General features: G+C 31.7%; 2 protein-coding genes across 2 annotated transcripts in view; one reads left to right on the forward strand and one right to left on the reverse strand.

Moving 5' to 3' along the window:
• Nucleotides 1–22,714, reverse strand: part of LOC130613238 (uncharacterized) — a 28,767-nt gene that overhangs the window by 936 nt on the left and 5,117 nt on the right. Inside the window, exons 2-14 of the mRNA XM_057434577.1 lie at nt 13,655–13,824; nt 13,463–13,577; nt 13,086–13,208; nt 5,144–5,275; nt 4,863–4,999; nt 3,614–3,743; nt 3,420–3,481; nt 2,649–2,808; nt 1,874–1,959; nt 968–1,082; nt 657–734; nt 281–360; nt 101–198 (exon numbers count right to left, since the gene is read on the reverse strand). Coding sequence (XP_057290560.1) covers nt 101–198; nt 281–360; nt 657–734; nt 968–1,082; nt 1,874–1,959; nt 2,649–2,808; nt 3,420–3,481; nt 3,614–3,743; nt 4,863–4,999; nt 5,144–5,275; nt 13,086–13,208; nt 13,463–13,577; nt 13,655–13,794 — 1,456 coding nt within the window. The 5' untranslated portion in view covers nt 13,795–13,824. The remainder of the gene's footprint in view (nt 1–100; nt 199–280; nt 361–656; nt 735–967; nt 1,083–1,873; nt 1,960–2,648; nt 2,809–3,419; nt 3,482–3,613; nt 3,744–4,862; nt 5,000–5,143; nt 5,276–13,085; nt 13,209–13,462; nt 13,578–13,654; nt 13,825–22,714) is intronic.
• Nucleotides 9,009–11,360, forward strand: LOC130613239 (tachykinin-like peptides receptor 99D). The gene has a single exon (XM_057434578.1). The coding sequence runs from the start codon at nt 10,442–10,444 to the stop codon at nt 11,246–11,248; it is 807 nt and encodes a 268-aa protein (XP_057290561.1). The 5' UTR covers nt 9,009–10,441; the 3' UTR covers nt 11,249–11,360.

The following is a 22,714-nucleotide window of genomic DNA, read 5'->3' on the forward strand; positions in this document are numbered from 1 at the left end:
CTCACGCATTAAATTGACAATGGTATTCTGCAGAAAACGATGTAACGACTGATCTTACCATATCTTTGAGAATTTATGTACTTCAAGAAAAAATATATACCTTTTCCAAATTCCAATAAATTTTCCAAACGATTCAAATATGTTTCCAACAGCAAATTTATTTGTGAATTTTGCAGGCCAGATATAATGGTACAGTACCTTCAAAGAATTAATTAGTTTATCATAAAGAAGTATGATAAAAATACAAGAACGAATGCAACATATATTTTTGTTTTCTTACCTATTTATAAATCCAACAGGATATGATATTTGTAAAGTGTTAGTTTTTTCCATTCTGAAGCTATTTAAGAACTTATCGAGCTATAAGTAATACATTTATAAGAAACCGACTAAACTATCATTAAATTGGAAACAGCCAAGAAAACAGTCTTGAAATAAATCTAAGGAACGTAGTAACTCTGCATTTAAGAAATCTTTGGCTAGCATTTACCAGTGTGATTTTATATTAAATAAACAAATCTAGACTAAAAAATATACAGTATTAAAAAAAACTAGTATAACTATCAAAAAATATTCTTGGCACAGATATTCATGATGATAAAATTAGAAATTACCACTGCAATTTGCACTGGAAGATTAATTAATGGATGTTTTACCTGGTGAAGACGATCGTAACATGTTAATAAATTACATAACAATGTTTCCTTCAAAGATGTAAATGTACTGTCATTTTCCTACAGAAAATAATAAAAAATTATTTTGTATATGCCACAGAGAAAAGAAATTTATTGCCATAATGATAACTACATTACATCTATCAGTAGCTGTGTGCAGCAAAATAAAAGAATTCGGTTATACATCAAAACATTTATACATATATACATGAAATATTAAAATATTAAATAAAGTCAAAAACGTCTCACAAAAATATGTCTGAAACAAAAAATTATTCAAAGGAATACATTACCGTGTTATCTAAACACATTTTCCACAATTCTTCCAGATAACATTCCAACACAAGATGGTTCGTTTCTAACATTGATGTTAGTATTTCCAGAATGTTTTTCTTCACTATAACATTACTAGTAAAAAGAATTTAATAAAACTTTCAGTAAGTTCCATATCAAAGGGACATGCAAGTGTAACCACAGGTCCAATTTTATTTTTAAGGATATTTTTAAATATGTAACAAAATTTGCAATTAGTCAATTATATTTTTATGCTAAATGCTAAACAGAAAAGATTCACACTATAATGTCTGGCATGATTCAGCTAGGCTTTTGAACCAAAGACCTCCTGCAATGTAAGCGGATGCTCTACAAAAAGGCTACTAGTCAGTCAAAAAATTGAACAAATCAAATGTTAATAAAAATTTTAAAAATAAAAATGTTTATTTATTTGAATTTTTTGTTGCTAAAAGTTTATATAAAAACTAGTCGAAGGCCTGTGAATAAATCTACTGGTACGTTCATCCTTTATTTACCACAGTTTCTGTGTCTCACTACTGTGGTTACTATTTTACGTGGCAGACAGAATATTTGGTTAATATAACATATACTAGTTGTTGCCCGTGGAAAAATCCAAGGGATAGCTCGTCCTTTATATTGACCTGCCGCAACAAAGTGGATAAAAATATATCACATTTGATATTCGTGTTTCCGTAACAACATTTTCTAACTCAGCGGGGGGTCCGCGCAGAGACAGACAGACGGAATACAACTATTATTAAAGAGATAATACTTATGATACTACACATGTATTTGCTAGGTACTTGTATGCTATTATTGCAAATTCTGCTATGTGTGACTGACCCTTTATCGCTCTCATAAAAACAGAAAGATTTAATGAATTCGATTAAATTAATTATTTTTACCTTTCTTTATACTTTTCCAGTAGACGATCAATTAAATCTTTCATCCAGTTAAAGCATATGTTTTCGTTTGCAGCATCTTCAACAGTCTGGTAAAAATGAAACAAAAACCCTACAGCCTTTAAAAAAAGTCTTTTTTATTGTTCTTAATGTGATAATCTCTTTTTATTTTTTCTGTCTACTGCTAAATTCAATGTTGGCTCCCTTCTGGAAATTTTTTAGCCATTATTGAATAGGAAAAATAAATTTACAACATTGATTTTAAAGGAAAGGCGTATCTCATATTTTTTGAACATATTAAAGGTTGTGTTTGAATAGAAAAAATAATGTTATCATTTCCAATACATTTTTATTTTTTCTGAAAAAATCGAACTTATACTGAGTTAAATTTATCTTGTGTAATAATCTAAATACATACCAATTCGAAGATAAAACACCCTGTAAACATTGACATTAAAATGCGTTGTTAAAACCCAACACATTTAAATGTCACTGTTCACAGTGTATTATGTGACTAACACAATATATCCAGCCTGTTTAATTCAATTTATTTTACGTTGACAAAACATTCCCAATGTGACATGTAATTTGCTTGTCTGCTTTTTTAACAAGCTGACATTTGCAACAGAATTGCTGACTGCCAATGTAAATAAAAGAAAGGCTGAATATATCTTTGTTTTCCGCTATTAAAAAACCTTAAAAAACACCCTATCCAACTTTTATTAAACACCAAGCAGGCTATATTCAAGCTTTTATAAATTACATTTCACAGGCTTACCTGATAAATGTCATATTCTAATACCACTTTTTGAATTTCATTAAAGCAATGTACAGTAACATTTCTGTTTTCATTGTTTAGCTGTTCTTTTAACTCTATTACCTCACTGATATGTATAAGAAGTTCAAACTCTTGTTGGTGTGGCAATGATTTGTTTGTTCTGTAAAATATAAAAAATAGTACAGTGTAACAATGTATTGTAATATTTATACTAAATTAAACCTACTTGCTCTATTCCACACCCTCTCTCAAAAATTGTCTATCTCGATACAAAGTGAAACTCGAAGAAGCACCCTTCTCAATTAATCTCCCTTTTCAAAGAAAGGGATAAATATTATTAGTTTATTAGATAGTCAAATGGTTGCACATTGCTTTTTTCTAGCCCTTTTACAGAGAGTGGATTTTCCCAACGTTTAAGAACTAGTATCACTATAAATCCACAAACAACGTTTTAAGTTTGCTTTGCTGTTATCTCTCTACACCAGTTGTTTAAACCATTGGAAGAATCTACTTGTAGGAATTAGAATACTATTTCGTACATCTTTGTCTGCCTAACACAAAAAACTTTACTTAAACAGGGATTATTACTGTGATTAAATGACAAAAAAATGTTACTAAAAATCAAGATTGTTTAAATTCTTTTAGCACCAGCAGCATCCCTTATCAATTCAATTCAACTTTATTAATAAGGTCCCTTCCCCTGTGAATTAACATTATACTTAACATTATAATATGAAGAAAAAAAGCAAAGAAAAAATAAACTATAGTAACCTGGAGCATTTGATCAAGGTAGTGTATAATGATGGAAGAGCTTGTATTACATAGGATATGATCTAGAATATATGTTGTGACATGTAAAAAATACAGCTTCCTCTTAACCAAATGTCTTTGCAAGGTCATAGATTGTAAAAAAGAACTCGATTAAACAAGTTTTAAAATAGAATAATAAATCACATACAACATACCTGAGGCTCAGTGGAATTTAAAGCTTCAAAAAAATTATTATAATATAAATCAACTTTTTGCTTTTTTGCTGGTGATTGACTTGTTTTGTTGACTTGTTGTAGGGTACCTTTCAAACTTAACATATGCTCTCTAAAAATCAATATTGGCAGTACCTAGAACACTTTTTTTTTCTTTTTAAATACAAACAAGAACGTTTTAACTCATATTAAGTTGAATCTAGATATCTTAAAAGAAAAATACTGGGCAAATATTTTGCAGTTTTTCTCAAATTCAAAAATCCAAATACGCTTTGTTCCCATAAAAATATTTCAAATTATTCTGGTTCTGAATATCTGCAGGAAATGACTTGCATCGTAACAGGCATGATATAACGATTCTTACACTATTGCTAAGAGAAGCACAATAAGTATATGAGACTTTATGTATACCTTATTTGTAATAACTTAAACATTAAAAATAAAGCAGGTCCTGGTTTTGTTTCAATTTTATCCTGGCTTATAATCAGACTATTTAAAAGTAAATTTATACTTTAAAACTTCCAAAAGCATAAGCATTTCTTTTTACAGTTTTTGCAACTTGCAGAAAATTATTGATAATGTTCATTTTGTGTACAGAAAAACTACAAAGTCTAGTTGGATTCCTTGCAAGAACAAAATTTATATAGCTTCATATCACTCAAAGTCACAATTTTAAATTTGTGAATGTGTCGGTAGACAAAAAAACAACATTTTATTTCAAAGAAAAGGAATAATGACAAAAAACCAATACATAATTTGAATTTAACTAAATTAGAAACTAATGAGTATTTTGCTTTGTTTTTGTTTCTATTTTCTATTTTGACAAATTGAAATTGCATTAAACCAAATGGACACATTTTCCCCATATATATCTCAAAACAGTCTGTAAAAATTTGTCAACTTTTTAATTCACCCAATTTCATTTTTCAAATATCAAGTTTCCACAAAATAATGAGAAGCATTTTTTCACTCTTAAGCACAAAAGCAATAATACATTTGTGAGCTGGTGAGTATTTACTGTTTTGCATTTAAACCAGCGTGAGCTATACTGCAACTTATACACCATCCAAGCAACAAAATAATTCTAAGACATTGGTTTCAATGGTTCCCGTTTTCTAGATAATCCTTTTTTCACATAAATTTATGCAAAATGTTCCTCTGCAAATTCATTAAATAATTATCAAACTTTCAAGTAATAACACTGTATCTAGGACAAGCTATAAAAACTAACCTGGCAGAAAATATAAAAAGAAATATTTTATCAATGAGTGTGTCAACATCATTTGCTTCTTCTGTATCAAAGTTTTGACAACAGGCTTTAACACATACAAGATTGCTCAGCAGCTTTTTGCAGAATTGAACAAATACCTTCAGAAAACAAATAGCATTGAACAATATAGTTGAATATCGGCATTACAAGAAAATAAGTTGACAAAGTTTAGGATGATGCTTCCTCTGGCTTGACTTTACTGATATAACATAATCATTATGGTCACCTCATAATACACGTACCTTTTTAACATTGTACTGCGTTTGAACTTGTTTTAAATATAAATCACAAAGGCATGTAATAATAAACAGAAATTTTGAATTGCTTTCTTTGGACTGCCAGAAGTTCTTGCAAACACCAGATAAAACATCAACCTAAAAATATGAAATGTTTTAATTTCATTCAGTTTTTTTTTATGTTTGTGTTACATATTGCATGTTTAGCAGTGCAACATATAAAGTATTAACTATTAGGCATGCTTGCAGCCATGCAATTGTTTCATTGAATCTTCCCTGAACAATATTATAACAAATCAAGAGTCAGTTTATACATACTAGTCAGTAACCCATGAAAAAATCCACGGGTCTGCCTGTTCTTTTTATACCGACCATTTTGGGTGACAGACAGACAGCCGTATACAGGTATAATAATATAGATTAGTTGGCGAACAATTAATATAATTTACTGTTAATCAAATTACATTTCAGTCTTTTTCAGGAGAGGCATGTTTCAGGCGTGTAATTAATCACACTCCTGAAAACTAAATATTAAGTTTTCAAAATCAACCTATAAAAAATCCATTTTGTAGTGTACAATGGCAGCCCTTGAAATAACTTTTGGAGACTCATCAAACAAAATGTCTGCCACATTTCCAGTTTGGTCGGAATGTTTGTAGCTCGTTTCAAACTTTCGTCAGACAAAACGTTCCTAGATCTCAGAATTTTGAATTATCCTGGTCCTTTTAATCCACAAGCAAATCTATTCATAGCCAACCTGACCATCCTAGCCAATTCACCAACTTTTGATTTAGTTAAAAGAACTACCTAGACAAATCTATTTTGCCTGGGCCCTTGTCGTTGGTAACCAGGTCTTGCACAAAAAATCCTGCCATGCAGTTCTTAACTAATGCAGAGGTGAAATCCAAGCACAGATATAACAAGTCGGCAAAATTGCACACAGGCGGAACAGACATTTTTATCATGGAATTAACGGTGGATAATTTCTTTATTTGACAAAACAATTGGAAACCATAGCAAGTCCAAATTTATATGATTTCTATCTTTATGCCACAAGTGTTATTTTTATTTAAACAATTTCAAAAACGAAACACACGTCCGGTATAATTTTTTTTTCTGTATAAATTTTGTTAAAATGTAGCCATGTAGCTGAACTTTTGGACTGAATTTTGAAGTCTTATTTAAGCCATGTGGATAAAGATTTTTTTAATTTTAAAAGGAAGCATATTTTTGCCTATTTGCTTGGATGACCTAAAAATAAAAAATAAATTTATGAAAATGACAGTATAGTCATGCATACTATTTCAGATATGTAGAAAAGGAAGTTAAGATTGAGAGAGTCACTATACGTAGACGCTCAATCATCGTGTTTGGGCTTCACGATTCAAAACATCACCCACTTTTTCTACTGCAAAATCAATGCGTAACAAGATTAACCTTGGAGCACGTATCGCATGCGTAACATCCTTCACACCTGAGTTTCACATCGCATGCGTTACTTGATTTACACGTTAAAATTATCGCACACTTCTAAATATTCCTGAAAAAGACTGACAATTACAATACAGTTTTAAGGTCATATGCATCTATAATACAAAACAGTTTAGTCTGATATTGGACATCTAAATTTGTGTGACAGAAGCTCTCCTCCTTTTTCGCATTGCTTAGATAATGATTTCTTATCATAAAGTGGCCATATGGAGTGCATTTAAAAAACAAAACAATTATTATGAAATCTTCACTGTTTAAATCCCCAACAGTTTTATAATCTTTTCCTTGTGTTTGCAGGTGACATTGCAATTATTCAGTCCCACTTTATTGATATTTAACTCTGCTGCACTTTGTGGAATATCACAAGCTTAACTCAATATATCTGTCTGTCCTAATAAAACCTTGCCAAACACCTATATCACGTCACAATGTTATATTGTTTTTTAAAATTGCCACCCTTAACTTAATAAACATTAGCTAATAAGCTGCCGCCATTGTTAACATATTAAGACCAACCAACATTGAAAAGTATAAACAATATATAAACATCTATATATGGTGCAGTGAATAATAGCATATCATGGGTTGTTCAAAAAGTGTGTTTGCTCAAGTATGTACTTTTTTTAATCTTCAAACCTTCTTCACCACCCTTCACCTCATTAACACCACATCAAAAGAAACAAGAAGTCAGCCCTTATAATGGGAAAAAATAACAAAGATCAGGTGGTTCAGGTGGTTATTGACCACTGGTACCACACACCTATAAACCAGTCAATAAAAGACATATAAGAAAAAGAATAGAAAAAAAACTCCCCTTTTTCTTCTTCCCTCCCCCTTAAGTCCAGCATAGTGTTTTCAATGATGATTTAACATTGGAAACGATACTGAATTGTGCTTGTCAAAAAATGCATTTTTGCAATGTATTGGAGTATGATAGGAAATACACAGTTAAATAGACTGCAAAGATTGCACAATAATTAGAAATTCCCTTTGAGATCACACTTCAGTAACTTTACCTATTTTAAAAAAAAGTATTCTGAGTGAAGAAAAAGAAAGGCTTATAAGGCACTTTCCCAATCATTGTATGCATGATACCAAAGTTTTTCTTTAATATTTGTTTTTTGATCCTGTTCTGCTACAAACATTTCTATTTAGGACAAATAAGAACTAGTCATTACAGTTAAAGAAAAAATGCTCCTACTTAAACTTCCTAATAATAGTTTTAGAGACAAATAAACAGAATAATATATAAAACACACACTATAAATGATTCTTCCTCTTTAGAAACATTTATATTGTATGTTTATTTGTTTTTATTGTGAATTTTATTGTGAATTCCTTAAAAACATAAATTGTTAAAAAATTTGCTAATAAAAAACAACAACAAAATAATTGGCCGCATCAAAAACTATGCAAGGTAATTTTAAAATTAAACATCGAACTAAAAAAAAATGCTCACTATTTAGAATTTATTTACTTTCATTTATTCAAGGATGGATGACTGCAAGAACTCTATGTGGCATGACCAATTTATCGTTGCAACTGCAACGATAACTATTTGCTTTACCCTTTTGTGCCATAAACACAAGCTGAACAATGACTTATCAGAAAAAACGTTTTAACAAAATGGCATGAGCATCACATATGAGCTTCATCATAATTCTATCAACATTACTTACTTACTGGCGAAAAAAGGATAATTACATTTAGCAAAATACTTTTAATATGTAGTACACCGTCCCTGCAAATGTTTTCCAAAATCACATTATTTTTTAAGTGTAGTGTTTTGCTGATAAATCGGATTGTGTATTTCCATTACAAAAAAATTATTTAATTGTGTTAGTTTAATTTTTTTAATTGCTTTCATTATTTACATGTTACACAGACGTTTAGTTTTCACCTTTTACCTTCCAAAACCCTTGCAACACAATAAAAATATAATAAAAGGTCAAATAAACAACACTTAACACCTAATCAAATGGCAAATTTCAAATTATTGGGTCATTGGAAAAAATTGAAGAGGCTTTGGACGAGCAAAGAAGTGTCATTTTAAAAAAAAAATTATGTCAATCAAATCACCTAATATCCATGCATTGATAAAGTGTTAATGCACATCCTTTATCAGGTCTAAAACTACTGATGACAGAAAATGTCAAAATTTGCTACTACTTAAATATGACATCATAATTCTTAAAATTTTATGTAGAATAATTAAATCTGAAATTCCTTAAATGTGAATATCTTGAGAACGAAAAGTTTTTTAAAAAATTTAGAAAGGCTTGTTAACCAACTTTTAAACCTCTGTAATATAAGTCCAACATCATTTTATACCTTTGGCTCCCTCTGATGAAATCAAATAGACCAAGAAAGCAAAATCGGTACAAAGTGGATGTTAAATGGCATTGTAAAGAATTCTTTATAGGTTTGCTTTTTCATAGTTAATTAGCAAATATTTCTTGGGTTTAAGGCATTTGCACAGAAGAAGCAGACCTCAAAGAAGAATTGAATTATATACAAAAAACTATGCAATTAAATGAGTTTCCCAAGAACATCGTAACAAAAACGATAAAAGAAACATTAAACAAAGAATGTAATGGAAGAAACCAGACAGATGACGACACGAATTCAATTCGATTGTTTTTACCCTATGAAAAAGGCATCTCAGAACAAATCGCCAGAGTATGCAAGAAATTTAATGTAAATTAACACATACGAAAAACAAAGCGCTAAAAAATGTTGTAAAAGGCAACAAAATATTGAAAAACGGAAACCAAGACAATGAATCAGGTGTTGTATATAAAGTAACGTGTGGAGATTGTAGAAAATATTACATAGGAGAAACAGGAAGGAAGTTGACAACACGAATAAAAGAACACAAAAATGGCGCAAAAAACGATAAAGAAAACGTCTCTGGAATGTCCAAACACATTAAAGAAACAAAACACGAAATGAACTTTGAGAAAATAGAAATTCTCTATAGGGAAAACAATTTTATTAAAAGAAAATTTAAAGAGGCATTAGCGATTAAACAACATAAATCGGATTTATTGAACAAAAAAGATGAAATAAGACGATTATCTGAAATTTGGGAAAACATACTATAATTTTTAACGACTTTTATTGTTAATAAACGATTTTTATACATTTTATTTTTATCAAGAGAATTTTTAACATTTTGTACATGCATGTTGAAAGACGTTTTTACTTGTGATCTGAAGATGCTCTGACAAAGATCAGGGAGAAAATTTATTAAAAAAAAAAAAAAATAAAAGAAGAAAAAAAAAAAAAAAAAAAAAAAAAAAAAAATCAAAATTTAATTTGTTATTTATTGCCTTAAACCCAAGAAATATTTGCTAATTGTAAAGAAATTGCATTAAACATATCACCTTTGCTCCAATCACAAACACGCATAATATTGATAGGAGTCAAATGTCTTTTCTTTTCCATGCTGAAATTTTTTGTAAAATAAAAACAAATATACCATCAATTGATTAATTCAGACTGATTTTATGTGGGTACTTATGTTGTGTTAAAAAAAATGTAAAATAATAGCATACAAAAGTATATAAAAACTACTTTTAATCTAAAAATCAAATAAACTAAATAAAAAAAAAAACACAGCAGTTTATATTACTTTTTCACTACGTTGTAATTACAAATTCCTTAATGGACAGCTGCATATGTTCATTACAAACCACAATAACAGGTTTTTTAATGAAAATAAATTAGGGAGGCTAGTCTCAAGAACATTGAACAAGAAGACAAACACAAAAGGTTTTCTTTTATCAAACAAGGATAGATAAAAGCAATCAAATGATGGAGCAAAGTTATAGAAAAAATTTGGAGCAAAAATATTTCATGCCACTCTTTATCTTAATAATGACAGCAAATTTGATTGAGTGCTACATTATAATGTTCAAACATCGCTTTAAAAACAAGTTTGAGTACCAGTTAGTCAGCTTATCAATTGCAGATTTTATAACTGGTTTGTTTGGTTTTATTTTTTCTGTCATTGATGCAACAAAAGCAGAATTAAATGAGAAAATATTGTTTGGATTGCAGTATATACTTGTGTTTTCAATTGCGATGTCAATATTTTTAATCTCAGGGATCTCCATAGATCGTTTGATAGCAGTAGCCAAGCCCTTCAACCACCAGTCTAGCAGAAATACCATTTATATAATCACATCATTGTGGGTTTTTGGTTTACTCTATATTACAAGCCTTATGATAATAAATGAATACTTTCTTGAACAAGCAACAGTTGCTACCAATACGATTGTCCTATCAAGTGCAACAGTTGTATCAATAGTATGCTATACATTAATTTATTTCTCACTTTGGTACCATAAACGCAAATTATTGAAGCAGACAGAGCCATGCACGAAAAACATCATATTTGGAAGAAATTCCAACAAAATGGCATTACGTATGAGTGTCATCATAATCTTATCAACATTACTAACCTACTGGCCTGGAGTGATAATTTCATTCGGCAAAATATTATATAAATGTAGTACACCAACTGTGGAAATCTTCTCCAATTTTACATTCTTTTTGGCATGCAGTGCTTCACTGATTAATCCTCTTGTTTATTTTTTTTATAAAAAGTTTATTTAACTTGTTTATTTTGTTGGAAAAGTTCTAATTCAGATATTTACATTAATCAATTTCTCACAGGAGTTTAACATTTTCCATAAGTTGTGCTAATTATGCTATCTTAGTTACTTTTAAAAAAAACTGGGTACATATGTCAAATAATTTTTAATGTTTTGTTTGAAGTTTCTGGTTAATAAAAAAAGTTATTTAAAGTATGTCCTGTTCTTTTTATATATCTCAAATGCCAAACACTTTATGTACACCTAACTGCACATTTCAATGAATCTTTGCCTGATTAGCATCCACCACGCATGGCCTACAAACACACATTATGCACGACAAAGAGCTTTAAACTATTCAATCTTTATTTAGACAAATTGTTGACAGATTTTTTAATTAAAGCTTATCTCTTGTAACAAAAAAATTGTTCTAAATCAACTTAACATTTGTTTGGATTTAACAATATATAAGGTTATTTTCGTAAAACTGATACTGGAGATGTAATACAAAGTTCATTTGTATTTTTGCTTGTTCACTCAGTACCTTTAATTGAGATCACTTTTGGTATGTGAAGTTAGTGAAGTATGAGAAGAAAACGAAACTCACTTGAAATATTGTGTATATTTCTTTAAAATCATGACATTGCTTTTTCTCAGTTTTGATTTTTATCAATGTCTTACCAAATAATCTATTTTTGGTCAGAATTAGTAAAATCATGGCTGAAGAATTAATTTAAAATTAATTTTTTGATGGAAATTATAAAAAAAACCTGCTGTCGCTTGATCCACACTGCTTTAAGCTTCTACGAAATACTCCACTGTGTCACTTGGCACGAACACATATACAACGAGCCAATATTGAAAGTTTTAAGCAAAATCTTTTTATATTGAAGAAGAACTACTTTGTTCATCACTAACATACTGCCAAGCAGCGAGCGGGATTCGATCCACGGACCCCATAACTGGGAGCCGCAGACGAACCCACTACACTACGTGCGGCAATATGTTACTGATGAACTCAGATAGTTTATCCGGATGGTGTGTATACATATAGGTGAATATTTATCATAGCACATCCGTATTTCATTCTCAACAGAGAATGCTTCACCCCGATCAGACCTCTGATCATGACGGATCTCTGATCATGATCAAAATCTTTTTCTTTATCAGCACACTAATTTAAATTGATTTAGATAAATGTTTCTGCTATGAGTGGAAAGCTTAAACTTGCTCACTCCTTGTGGGACAAAAAATTAATTACAGAAATTATTTTATTCTTGTTATTAAAGGGGTCATAATGTAAAAAATACATGAAATTATTTTCTTACAATCATTTTATTTATAAATTATAATTTAATAACTTTTGTTCTTTGTTTATTTTTGTTTATCTAAACTCCTTCAATTTTTTTTCTTTTTTATTGTTTGTATCTAATCCTTGGGTCTATTGGGTATTATTTTAGCACCAATGATGTCAAGTATTTACACTTTTTAATAACATAGCATGTGTCATATTATTTATGGAAGGTGAAAAGGAATAAAAATAAATTTAAAAATATTTGATAACCAAAAATAAATGTAAAAAATAAAAATATATACATGTATATTATATAAAAAACAAATATATCTATAAAATAAAAATGTATATGTTTAAATCAAAGAAAGAAAAAACAAAAATGATTTATTTCAAACCAAAATTATAGACATATTTCTGTCTTTTGCATGCAAATATTACCCTATTAGTTGATTAATATTACAACAAAGAAGTGAACATTTTTTACAAGGAAATGGAAAAACAACTAACCCAAACCAATACCCATCTGTAAACAGAGAAGTATAAATTACAAAAGTATAAATCTTACTAGTATATTGAATTTCACGATCAACAAGTATTTCCAAGATTCTCTTTTTAGAAGATAAAACAAGCAGTTGATAAATTGATCTTGATTCAGTAATTCTGGGTATTTGAAGAACTTCGCAAATATCTTAAGAAAAAAAAAACAGTAAAAGAAGGACAAAGCAAAATAGACAAACATAAAAAAGATGGCAGTCATTGTGAAAATACTAAAAGGGGGTAGGGCTATTAGACTTTTGTATCAAAAAATATAACTCCAGAAGCATTTACAGAGTACTACATAAGACAGTCAAACAGCCATGTTCCAGAGTTTTCACAATGTATACTTGCAAGTACATATAATGATTGTATTTCTTCAAAAAAGGGAGAAATAATAACACAAACCTCAAAAAAGTTTGATTTTAAAAACAATTTTTTATCCACATCAACACTTGAACATAATTCTTTATTAAGCAACAATAACAAAGTGTTGATTTCATTTCGATTTTCACTTACAAGTCTAAAAATTAAAAAAAAATTGTTTAATAAGAATCTTTTTGAAAAATAAAGTGAGTATATATAATCACAAAAAGTTACCCATCTGTTTTTGAAATATATTCCAATGCTGAACAAACACCATCATAAATGAATTGAGATTTATTGACTTTATCACTAGAATCTTCACTTAATTCTTTTAAATAATTTAGCTTTTCATGTATGGTAACTTTGGGGTTCATTACAACTTCCTCTTAAACATTAAACAGATCCTATAAATAAAAATGATGTCTTTAAATATTACAGTACCGCTTTATATGTGCTGTGCATGATAGTTATCATCTTCATAGCTTTTTAAAATTAGCAAAGCTATTGCACTTTAATGTTTAAGTCCTATATCTTGGAAACTGACGTCACCTTCCGTGTTGGTAACTAAGGGCCACCAAGGATAAAATTGGGTAAACAGGGTTCGAATTAGAAAAGTAAAATTTTGGCACTCTGTAACGAAGTAAACCACCATCTAGATGTGACCTTGGAACACCGTAGATCAATTACCATTGGCTTGTTCATTGGTAGCTCCTTGTTTTTCGACGAGAATTTGTATTTTTTTTGACCTGGCAGCTTTAATTTTCCTGCGTTATTATTCTTTATGTTGGAGACAAGTGGGGGACGTTTAAACTCATGAAACCCAAAAACAAGAACTGAGCGTCTAAGCTAGCGACTCTCTCAGTTTTAACTTTCTTGTCTCCAATTGCCGAAATAATGATAAATTAACATGTAAATATTTTACGCAATCATTTATAAGGAGCTGCGCCTGATAAAGAAGGTTTTGATAACAATTTCTTATAAAAATAGCTTTTCAGAAGCAAATGTTACGAAACTTGCTCATGTAACTTCAGTGATGCATGTTATGTAACAGAAAGGGTCATTATTTCTTCTCTCTGCATAAAATATTAAGCAAAACATGAGGATTAAATGGAAACACAACAAACAAAAAGAAGGAATGATTAATTTTTAATATCACAAAAAAAGACAACGAAGTGATACAAAAATATCTGATTCGCAATTTTATCATTCTCTTCCCAAAGTGTTTTACAAAAATGGCATTTCGATTCGCAAATTGCGAACTGCTAATTTGAACCCTGGTAAGCTCCCAAAGCTGGGTCATGCCGCCTATTTTGAAGCAGACAGGTTGATAAAGTCATCAAAATAACTTTAATCCCCAATATCTTTTCAATCGTTTGTCAAAAATGATTCTATTCTTGATCAGTATTTCAAATCTACATAATAGCAATAACAGGTTTTGTTCATTAGCGGCTTCTTGCTTATACGTCAGCAAAATTTTTTAACCCTTATATCTCCTTAACCATTAGTTGAAAGCACATGATTCTATACATTATTTTGATTAGCATTTCAAGTTCTATACAATACAGGCAACAAGTAATTTTATTATTTAGTTGTCCACAAGGAGCAAAATATTTCTGTACCAGGTGGGTTGATATTTTAAACGCATTTGGACACATTTGGTCTTAAGACTGAAATATACGAGTTTAATTTGACCAAATAATTGGAATTCAAAAGGTTATAATTATAAAGTAGATTTTACATCTGTATACATGATCAGTTTACATATATAAATTAGTTTTTTTATGAAAATTTCCCTTCTTACAAAGACAAATAGCAGCATCCTAAATTTGAGATTATGCGGGTAAAAATTAGGCATAAAGATTTAAAAAGACAATGCTTAAAATGCACCTTCCACAAAATTTAGAACGGTGGAAATCCTTCTTCCTTAAAATTTTTCTTTTTCTTATTATGTTTTTTTTCCCATTTGTTAGCTGTTAAAAAAACACAATTATATACTACTATTAAGTTTTACCCACACTTTAAATACCTTATTACACGAAATTAACGCTGTGTGGTTATTAACGCAGTTGACTTCCAACCGCGTTAATAAAAACCGCCCTTAATTTCTGGTCTGTGTGCATTAAACCACCCTTAATTTGTGATAGATAGATGTGCATATTTTACGTGGCTATCCTCACTAATATCGAGGGATATACCCTGTCTATTAATTCCAGGGGAGAGTATTTAATGCTCGTTTTGAGCTACGCAGACCCAATTAGGGCCAGCGCTCTACTAGACAACTCCCGGCAATGATCTAAAAACCCAAAAAAACAAAAAAAACTGCCCAGTGTATACATACATTACCATATACATGATATATATACATTTGTCTCCTAATCGACCTCTTAAAGTGTTCCCAAGGTACTTTTACAAGTTGGACTCATCTGAAAGATTTGCATGAGAAATGCTAAATGATATATTTACTTTTTGTTTAAAGTTCATGTAACACCAGATATAGCTTTTTAAATATTTATTTTTCTTGTCGCTCGACCGCCATTTTGGTTATCTTCGACCTTCTTCTTCGTTAAAAATTTTCATTCTAGCTCCAGTCATTTTTAGTGGCACGTGACCCTGTTACGTATTATTTTGGTAACACTTTAATTGTTACTGACTGCATAGCCAGAACATATACCTTCGCGCAGCAAAGTGAAACGAAAGCTCTCTACAAACAATTATTTTTTTTAAAAAAAATAGAAATAATTCTGCATAATGTTCTCACATAGCTGAGCAATCAAACGAAAAATAAAATATGCATAGTTTTTATTTTAAAGGACTTTTTGTTTGAGATGCAATTTGTGCATGATTTTTATTTCAAAGGACTTTTATTTGAGACGCAGGTTGTGAAAGTTACTGATTATTCAACATTTCACACATTTGTGTATGGTTTTTATTTCAAAAGGATATATTTTGGAAAGCAAATAAAATATCAAGGTGTGACTATAAGCCCATAAAAAGTTATGGAAAAAGTTGAAGAGGGAAGGGAGAGGGGGCTGCATCACCCCTCCCCCTCCAGCACGAATAGGATGAAAAGTGGTAACAACCTTTCCAATTTGATACGGCACTCTGCATTTGCCAAGGTAATTACCGACATTTTCAAAAAAGTACCTTCCCTTTGGCAATTATTTGACGTGGTAAAATCGCACATAAAAAGTCCCTAGGCATTGTGCGATTAGACTTGTAAAAAATAGCCAAAGATATAACAGCGGAAAAAAATATTTGTTTTCTAGAGCATAGTTCAGTTGCCTCCTACGGTAATGCATGGACAACAAACTTAGCAAAAAAACAGTTAGTTTTGCGCTTCAACTGCATCATTAAAAACAGTTTGTCACCAATGTAGTTTGATTAAATCATTGCAGAAAACGCTAAAATATATTTAATAAAATGCTGTTTTTTCTGCGTTGAACTGCGTTTACGCAATTAACCATTTTTTTATTTTTTTTTATTTGCTTTTCTCCGGCAAAAATAATATTCTTTATTTAGGAGGTGGCTAAAACATTTTTTTGTGTTTTGTTAAGTTTAAAAGTTTAGAAGCTGCCACAAGTATTCAAATAAGTGCGAATATAGCTATATATATGGACGCTAAAAATGGCGAATTATGAGGGTTGTTTAATCATGGAGGTGCAGAGCAGCGTTGACAAAGACAGGATACCTGTCTCCCTTTTCTGCTCTCGCGCTTCGATGTCTGTCCTGCTTTAGTAACCCTGCTTATTTCAGCGTGCAAAAGGGAAAAATGATGAGTTTAGTTTACCAGACTACGTTGATATTTGTGCTATTTGAAGAATATCATAAAAACAAACTTTAATTAGACAGTAATTTCTGGCTCTTTTTGTATCGTGGGATGAATTAAAGTAGTATTCTTTTCTATTGATTTTTTAATATTTTTTAATAAAAAATATATCCATCTACTGAGTAACTTAGGCAACCTTGTCCCCAAAGATTGTTGAGAACAAGGTTGGCAATACTCACTTAAGCATCATACACCACCTAGGTCAACAGGTTATAGATCAGTAATTTTTACAACCTGTTTGTTGAAATAAATTCTTTTAAATTTGAAATAAAAGAAATCATGCACACACCTGCTGCTAATATATTATTTTTTTGTTTTATTTCTTAGACGGGCAAGTATATTATGTTGAATTATTTTTTTTAAAAAAAAAATCATTAGTACAGAGATCGATGTGGAAAATACGTTGAATTTTTTTAACTTTGTTGCGACAGTTATTGTTTTTGGCTATGAAATTCATTAATAATGGCGAGTAAAAGTCATTAAATTGTGAGCGCTACTGAAATGCTATGCGATAGGGTCACCTGCCACTAGAAAGGACTGAAGCTAGCCTGAAATTTTTACCGAACAAGAAGATTGAAGCGGCCATCAAGGCGGCAAGAAAAACAAATATGTGAAAAACGATATCTGGGGTTACATGAACTTTTAATAAAAAGTGAATATGTCATTGGGAATTTCTTATGAAAATCTTTCAGGTAAGTCCAACTTGTAAAAGTACCTCATGATCCCATTAAGAGCGCCATAACTTAATTTACTATACACCAGAAAATAAAATAAGTTTAAATGAAAGTTCTGAGTTGATTTTTGTAAGTACGCTTCGACTTTGAACGTTTTTTCTTTCTGTCTGATTATACAACAATAGGCACTAGAAGAAAAAGCTAAGTCTGAATGAAAGAGCTGGATCGAGAATAAAATTTATTTACAGAACATTTTTATTCTGTGTGGTTTTCCAGGTTGTTCTCCGTTGCAGAGCTAAAAAAATTTATACAGTACCCCCTTTCAATATTGTGACGTGGCAGAACAAAGGAGAGCCAAGTAAAATGTTCTCTTTAGAAAATTTAAAAAACTTTACCCAAGCTTGAGTGAAAGCACTATTCGCCCATGGCTAAAGAGATACAGAGAAGTTTTGAAAGAAAAACAAACAACAGATGTGCCAGTTTTAATTGGAAAAAAACGTGGAAGGCCACTTATTTTAGATGAAAAATTAGACACGAAGCTGCATCGATGTTAACATCCTTAGGAACTGCTGGTGCTGGTATAAACATACATGTTATTAGAGGTGTTTTATGGGATTAATTGAGTCAAACCCTGATAAATTTAGAAAATTTACTTTGAAGTAACTAGAACTTGGGTTAGATCATTGTATCAATGCATGAATTTTTCACGGTGAGTTGCAACCACGCCCAGGCCCGTGATTACACGCTCTTTATGGAAGAGGTCAGGTTATTATTTCCTTAAGAAATTTCAGAAAAACTGTTACGTTACAAGATTCCTGACGAATTGATGATTATCAATGCATATCAAACACCATCTAAGTTTGTTGCGATAATGTAACAATGGCAAAGAAAGTTGAAAAACATATCTCCAGAGCGGGTTCTAGTGACAAAAGATGTATAACATTAACTGTTTGTGAATCTCTTGATGGAAATATCCTCCCATTCCAGCTTATCTACCAAAGGAAAACGCAGAGATTACTCTCAAACTTTGGTTTTCCTGACGGTTTTTGCTTATCTTACAATGAAAAGCATTGGAGTAACGAAAAAAAAAAAGTATTCGCCTCATTGAGGAAGTCTTAGTGCCCAATATAGAAAAAGTAAAAGCCGCGAAATTTTTGCCAGCAAATCAGAAAACCTTTTTGATATAGGATGTGTTCAAAGCCCAATCTACTGAGAAAGTAAAAGATGTACTCTCTCAACAGAGCATAGAATGTGTTATGGTCCCTAAAAACATGACGCATCTGTTATAACCTCTAGATTTAACGACCAATGGTAGTTTGAAGAAGTAAGAGAAGAGAGCCTTCAGCAAGTACTTTACGTCTTTGATAATGTCAACCCTTTGCGAAGAACCGAACCGCGATGTTACTTCAATCAAAGTAGATTTGAAGTTGCCTACGTTGAAACCGTATCATAACAAAGTGATGCTCGAGGCGTACAAGTTCCTCCAATCAAAGAAAGGAGTTAGTATTATAAAAAATAGTTGGCAAAATGCTGGTAGTACTGTCACCGTTAAAAATACTCTGGAAATGGGTACAAATTATATTCATTTGAACCCATTCGATGCTATGGAGTAGACATTTCTACTAACTTTTAACATTGAATTGTTGTTGAATAAAAAATGCTTAGTCACATGAAAATTGTCAAAACTTGTCTCTAACCGCGTTAATTTCCACACACTTAAACTAGGTCTTCTCAAGAAAGCGCGTTAATTAATGACCTGTTATTTTTAACCACGTTAATAATCACACAGCTTTAATTTCATGTAATAAGGTACTTAAAAACTGTACAGAATATAGCATCACAAAAGAATTTACAAGAAAAAGACATACAACTAGTTGGGTAAATAAAACTAGAATATGTGTGTCTTTCCTGTTAACACAATAATAAGTTTTTTTACTTGCAACTAATTAGTTCAAATAAACTAAGCATGTATTTTAGCTTTTGGGTTAATCCATTTAATCCAAGGTTGAAAAAGAGTAATAAAAAAATAAAAAATTATTCGGGACAAATTACGACAGAATCGAGATTTTGTTTAAAGTTATGCTGATGATCTCAAGTATTTTAAACGTAGATTAGTGGTTATAGCTCTCGTACTCTGTGCGGGAGACCGAGGTTTGATTCCTCTTTATGGCGATTCAACATGGGCGAGTGAATGTTACTATAGCCCCGGGTTAACCCAAGCCATGTGGGAAAAATTGGGGAGATGGCACACTGTGTGGGCCGTTGGATGTTGCCGGGAGTTCTCTAGTAGAGCCCGAGCACTAATTGGGTCTGCGTAGCTCAAAATAAGCATTAAATACATTAGGACTCTCCGCCATCTGAGCCATGGCCCCTCCTGGAAATAATAGACAGGGTATATATATATATATCCCTCGATATTTGTAAGGCTAGCCTTGTACAATAAGCAAATCTGTTTATCTCTCAGATGTATTATGTCCACATGGATACTGTTTAAACCAACCATTTTTTTTTAATTAAGTTTTTTAGTGTAAAGGTGTAACTGTGAAAATACATGCTTAATTCCATCTGAATGTGAGCACAGAACAATATAACGTAAGAACACATCTGTGAGAAGGCAAAGAATTGACAGGGTAGCTATAGCTACCTAACTTAGCCATCTCTTGAAATTAAGCTAGCTAACCACATAATATTTAGATCACATAATCAGGTAGAAGGTAGAAAGTTATTTCCTTAAGCGGACGTTTAACACTGCAATCGGGAGAGTTAACATCTCTCAATGAGAGGTGCAGATGTCAAATTAGCAGCGTTCGCTTTGCTTCACCAGTTGTCCCTCCTGACTACTACTCTATCTGCTATATAGCTCGGCTAGGCTCTAGCTAGCTGCTGTAAAGCTAGGATCACAGTATATGCTTATGATGTAAAGCTTTTTCCTATCTTTCTCATCTATTCCACCTCAATGACAACCATAAATAAGAAATCCTATGAGCAACATATAATAACAAACCAGACACGTGCGCAGTTTGTGTTTGAAGGGAAAAACATGGAGTAAAATTAGGTTCAAGTTTTTTCTGCTCTTGTTTGGTATTGTGACGTACGGAGTGTGGTTTCTATACGGAGTAATACTCCGCATAGCTGCTATACAGAGTTTGGTTTAGCTATACGGGGTCTGCCAACGAATGTTCTTAAAGGGAAATATTGCAATATAGTCGTTAGCCCGTGGAAAAATGCACGGTTCACCATTTCATTGCGTGCGTCTCGCTACTTGCGCAGCTAAGCTACCATTTTGCGTGACAGACAGACAGACAGACAGACAGACAGACAGACAGACAGACAGACAGACAGACAGACAGACAGACAGACAGACAGACAGACAGACAGACAGACAGACAGACAGACAGACAGACAGACAGACAGACAGACAGACAGACAGACAGACAGACAGACAGACAGACAGACAGACAGACAGACAGACAGACAGACAGACAGACAGACAGACAGACAGACAGACAGACAGACAGACAGACAGACAGACAGACAGACAGACAGACAGACAGACAGACAGACAGACAGACGGACTGACAGACGTATACGGACATTATAATATAGATATGACTGTTTAAAACTATTTCCGAAAAAAATGAAAAATAATCACCATTAAGAACAAGTTAAAAAGACAAGCACGTCATTTTCCTACTTTTTATCCATCGTAAACATACGAGGTATATTGTAGTTATACGGAGTGTGGGAACATTAGTTTGATTACAAAAAAAGGATTATATCATACAGATTGTGAGATACCGAGAGTATGTTATGCAGAATTCGCTATGTAGAGTATGCAGAATTTGCTATAAGGAGTATGCCATACGAAGTATGTTATACGGAGTGTGACATGCTTACTATATACGGAGTGTGACAGGCTTAGTATATGGAATGTGACATGCTTAGTATACGGAGTGTGACATGCTTAGTATACGGAGTATGACATGCTTAGTATACGAAGTATGCTATTCGGAGTGTGACAGGCTTACTATACGGAGTGTGAAATGTTTGGTAGGAACATAATAATGGCTGGTGTAAAACTACACAATTTTAAAGTTACATAAGAAAAGTCATTGATTGTATGGTTAGTTTTATTGCACATAGAAACATACAAAACAAAGTTATAAAGCTTAGAATGAATATAATAGAAGCCGTAAAAATAAACTTCATACAAAACGCAAATAGTAAACTACATCATACAGTAGAACTGCCGATAACTCGAACACCGGTTAACTCGAACTTTTATTAGCTGGAACTGTTATCTACGGTAATTGGTACTCTACATGCTTGTCTCATATTTTAGACTTTTTTCTTCTTACACAAATTATTTGCTTGTTTTAGGCTCAATTTTCTAAACTGGAAAAGCTCAGAGTAAATTTTTAATAAGAATACTTAGTTTAGACTTCAACGCTCATGCTGCACACGCTAATGTCTAGCCAAACCACTCTCGGCATTATACTCTCAAAGCTGTCTGCGCCGCTCGCGGCTTTGAGATATTTAAATATTTCCGTCTACCGTAATGCATCGATTAAACGCCCCCTTCTTATAAACGCCCCCCTCGATTAAACGCCCCCCCCCTGCACACAAATTCCATAAGTGATCATGGTTTAATTGCCCCCCCCTGCACACAAATTCCATAAGTGATCATGGTTTAATTGGCATCAATAGAAAAATGAACTGTAAACGCTATCAACCAAAAAGAAAAACGGTGCGTGATTACTCTCGATATAACAAAAAAGACTTACAGAACGAACT

Source organism: Hydractinia symbiolongicarpus, chromosome 10 (assembly GCF_029227915.1).
Source record: "Hydractinia symbiolongicarpus strain clone_291-10 chromosome 10, HSymV2.1, whole genome shotgun sequence".
NCBI classification, from domain to species: Eukaryota; Metazoa; Cnidaria; class Hydrozoa; order Anthoathecata; family Hydractiniidae; genus Hydractinia; species Hydractinia symbiolongicarpus.

Excerpts from the sequence above, each read along its gene's own strand:
- LOC130613239 (XM_057434578.1), top strand. The coding sequence starts at position 10,442 with ATGATGGAGCAAAGTTATAGAAAAAATTTGGAGCAAAAATATTTCATG.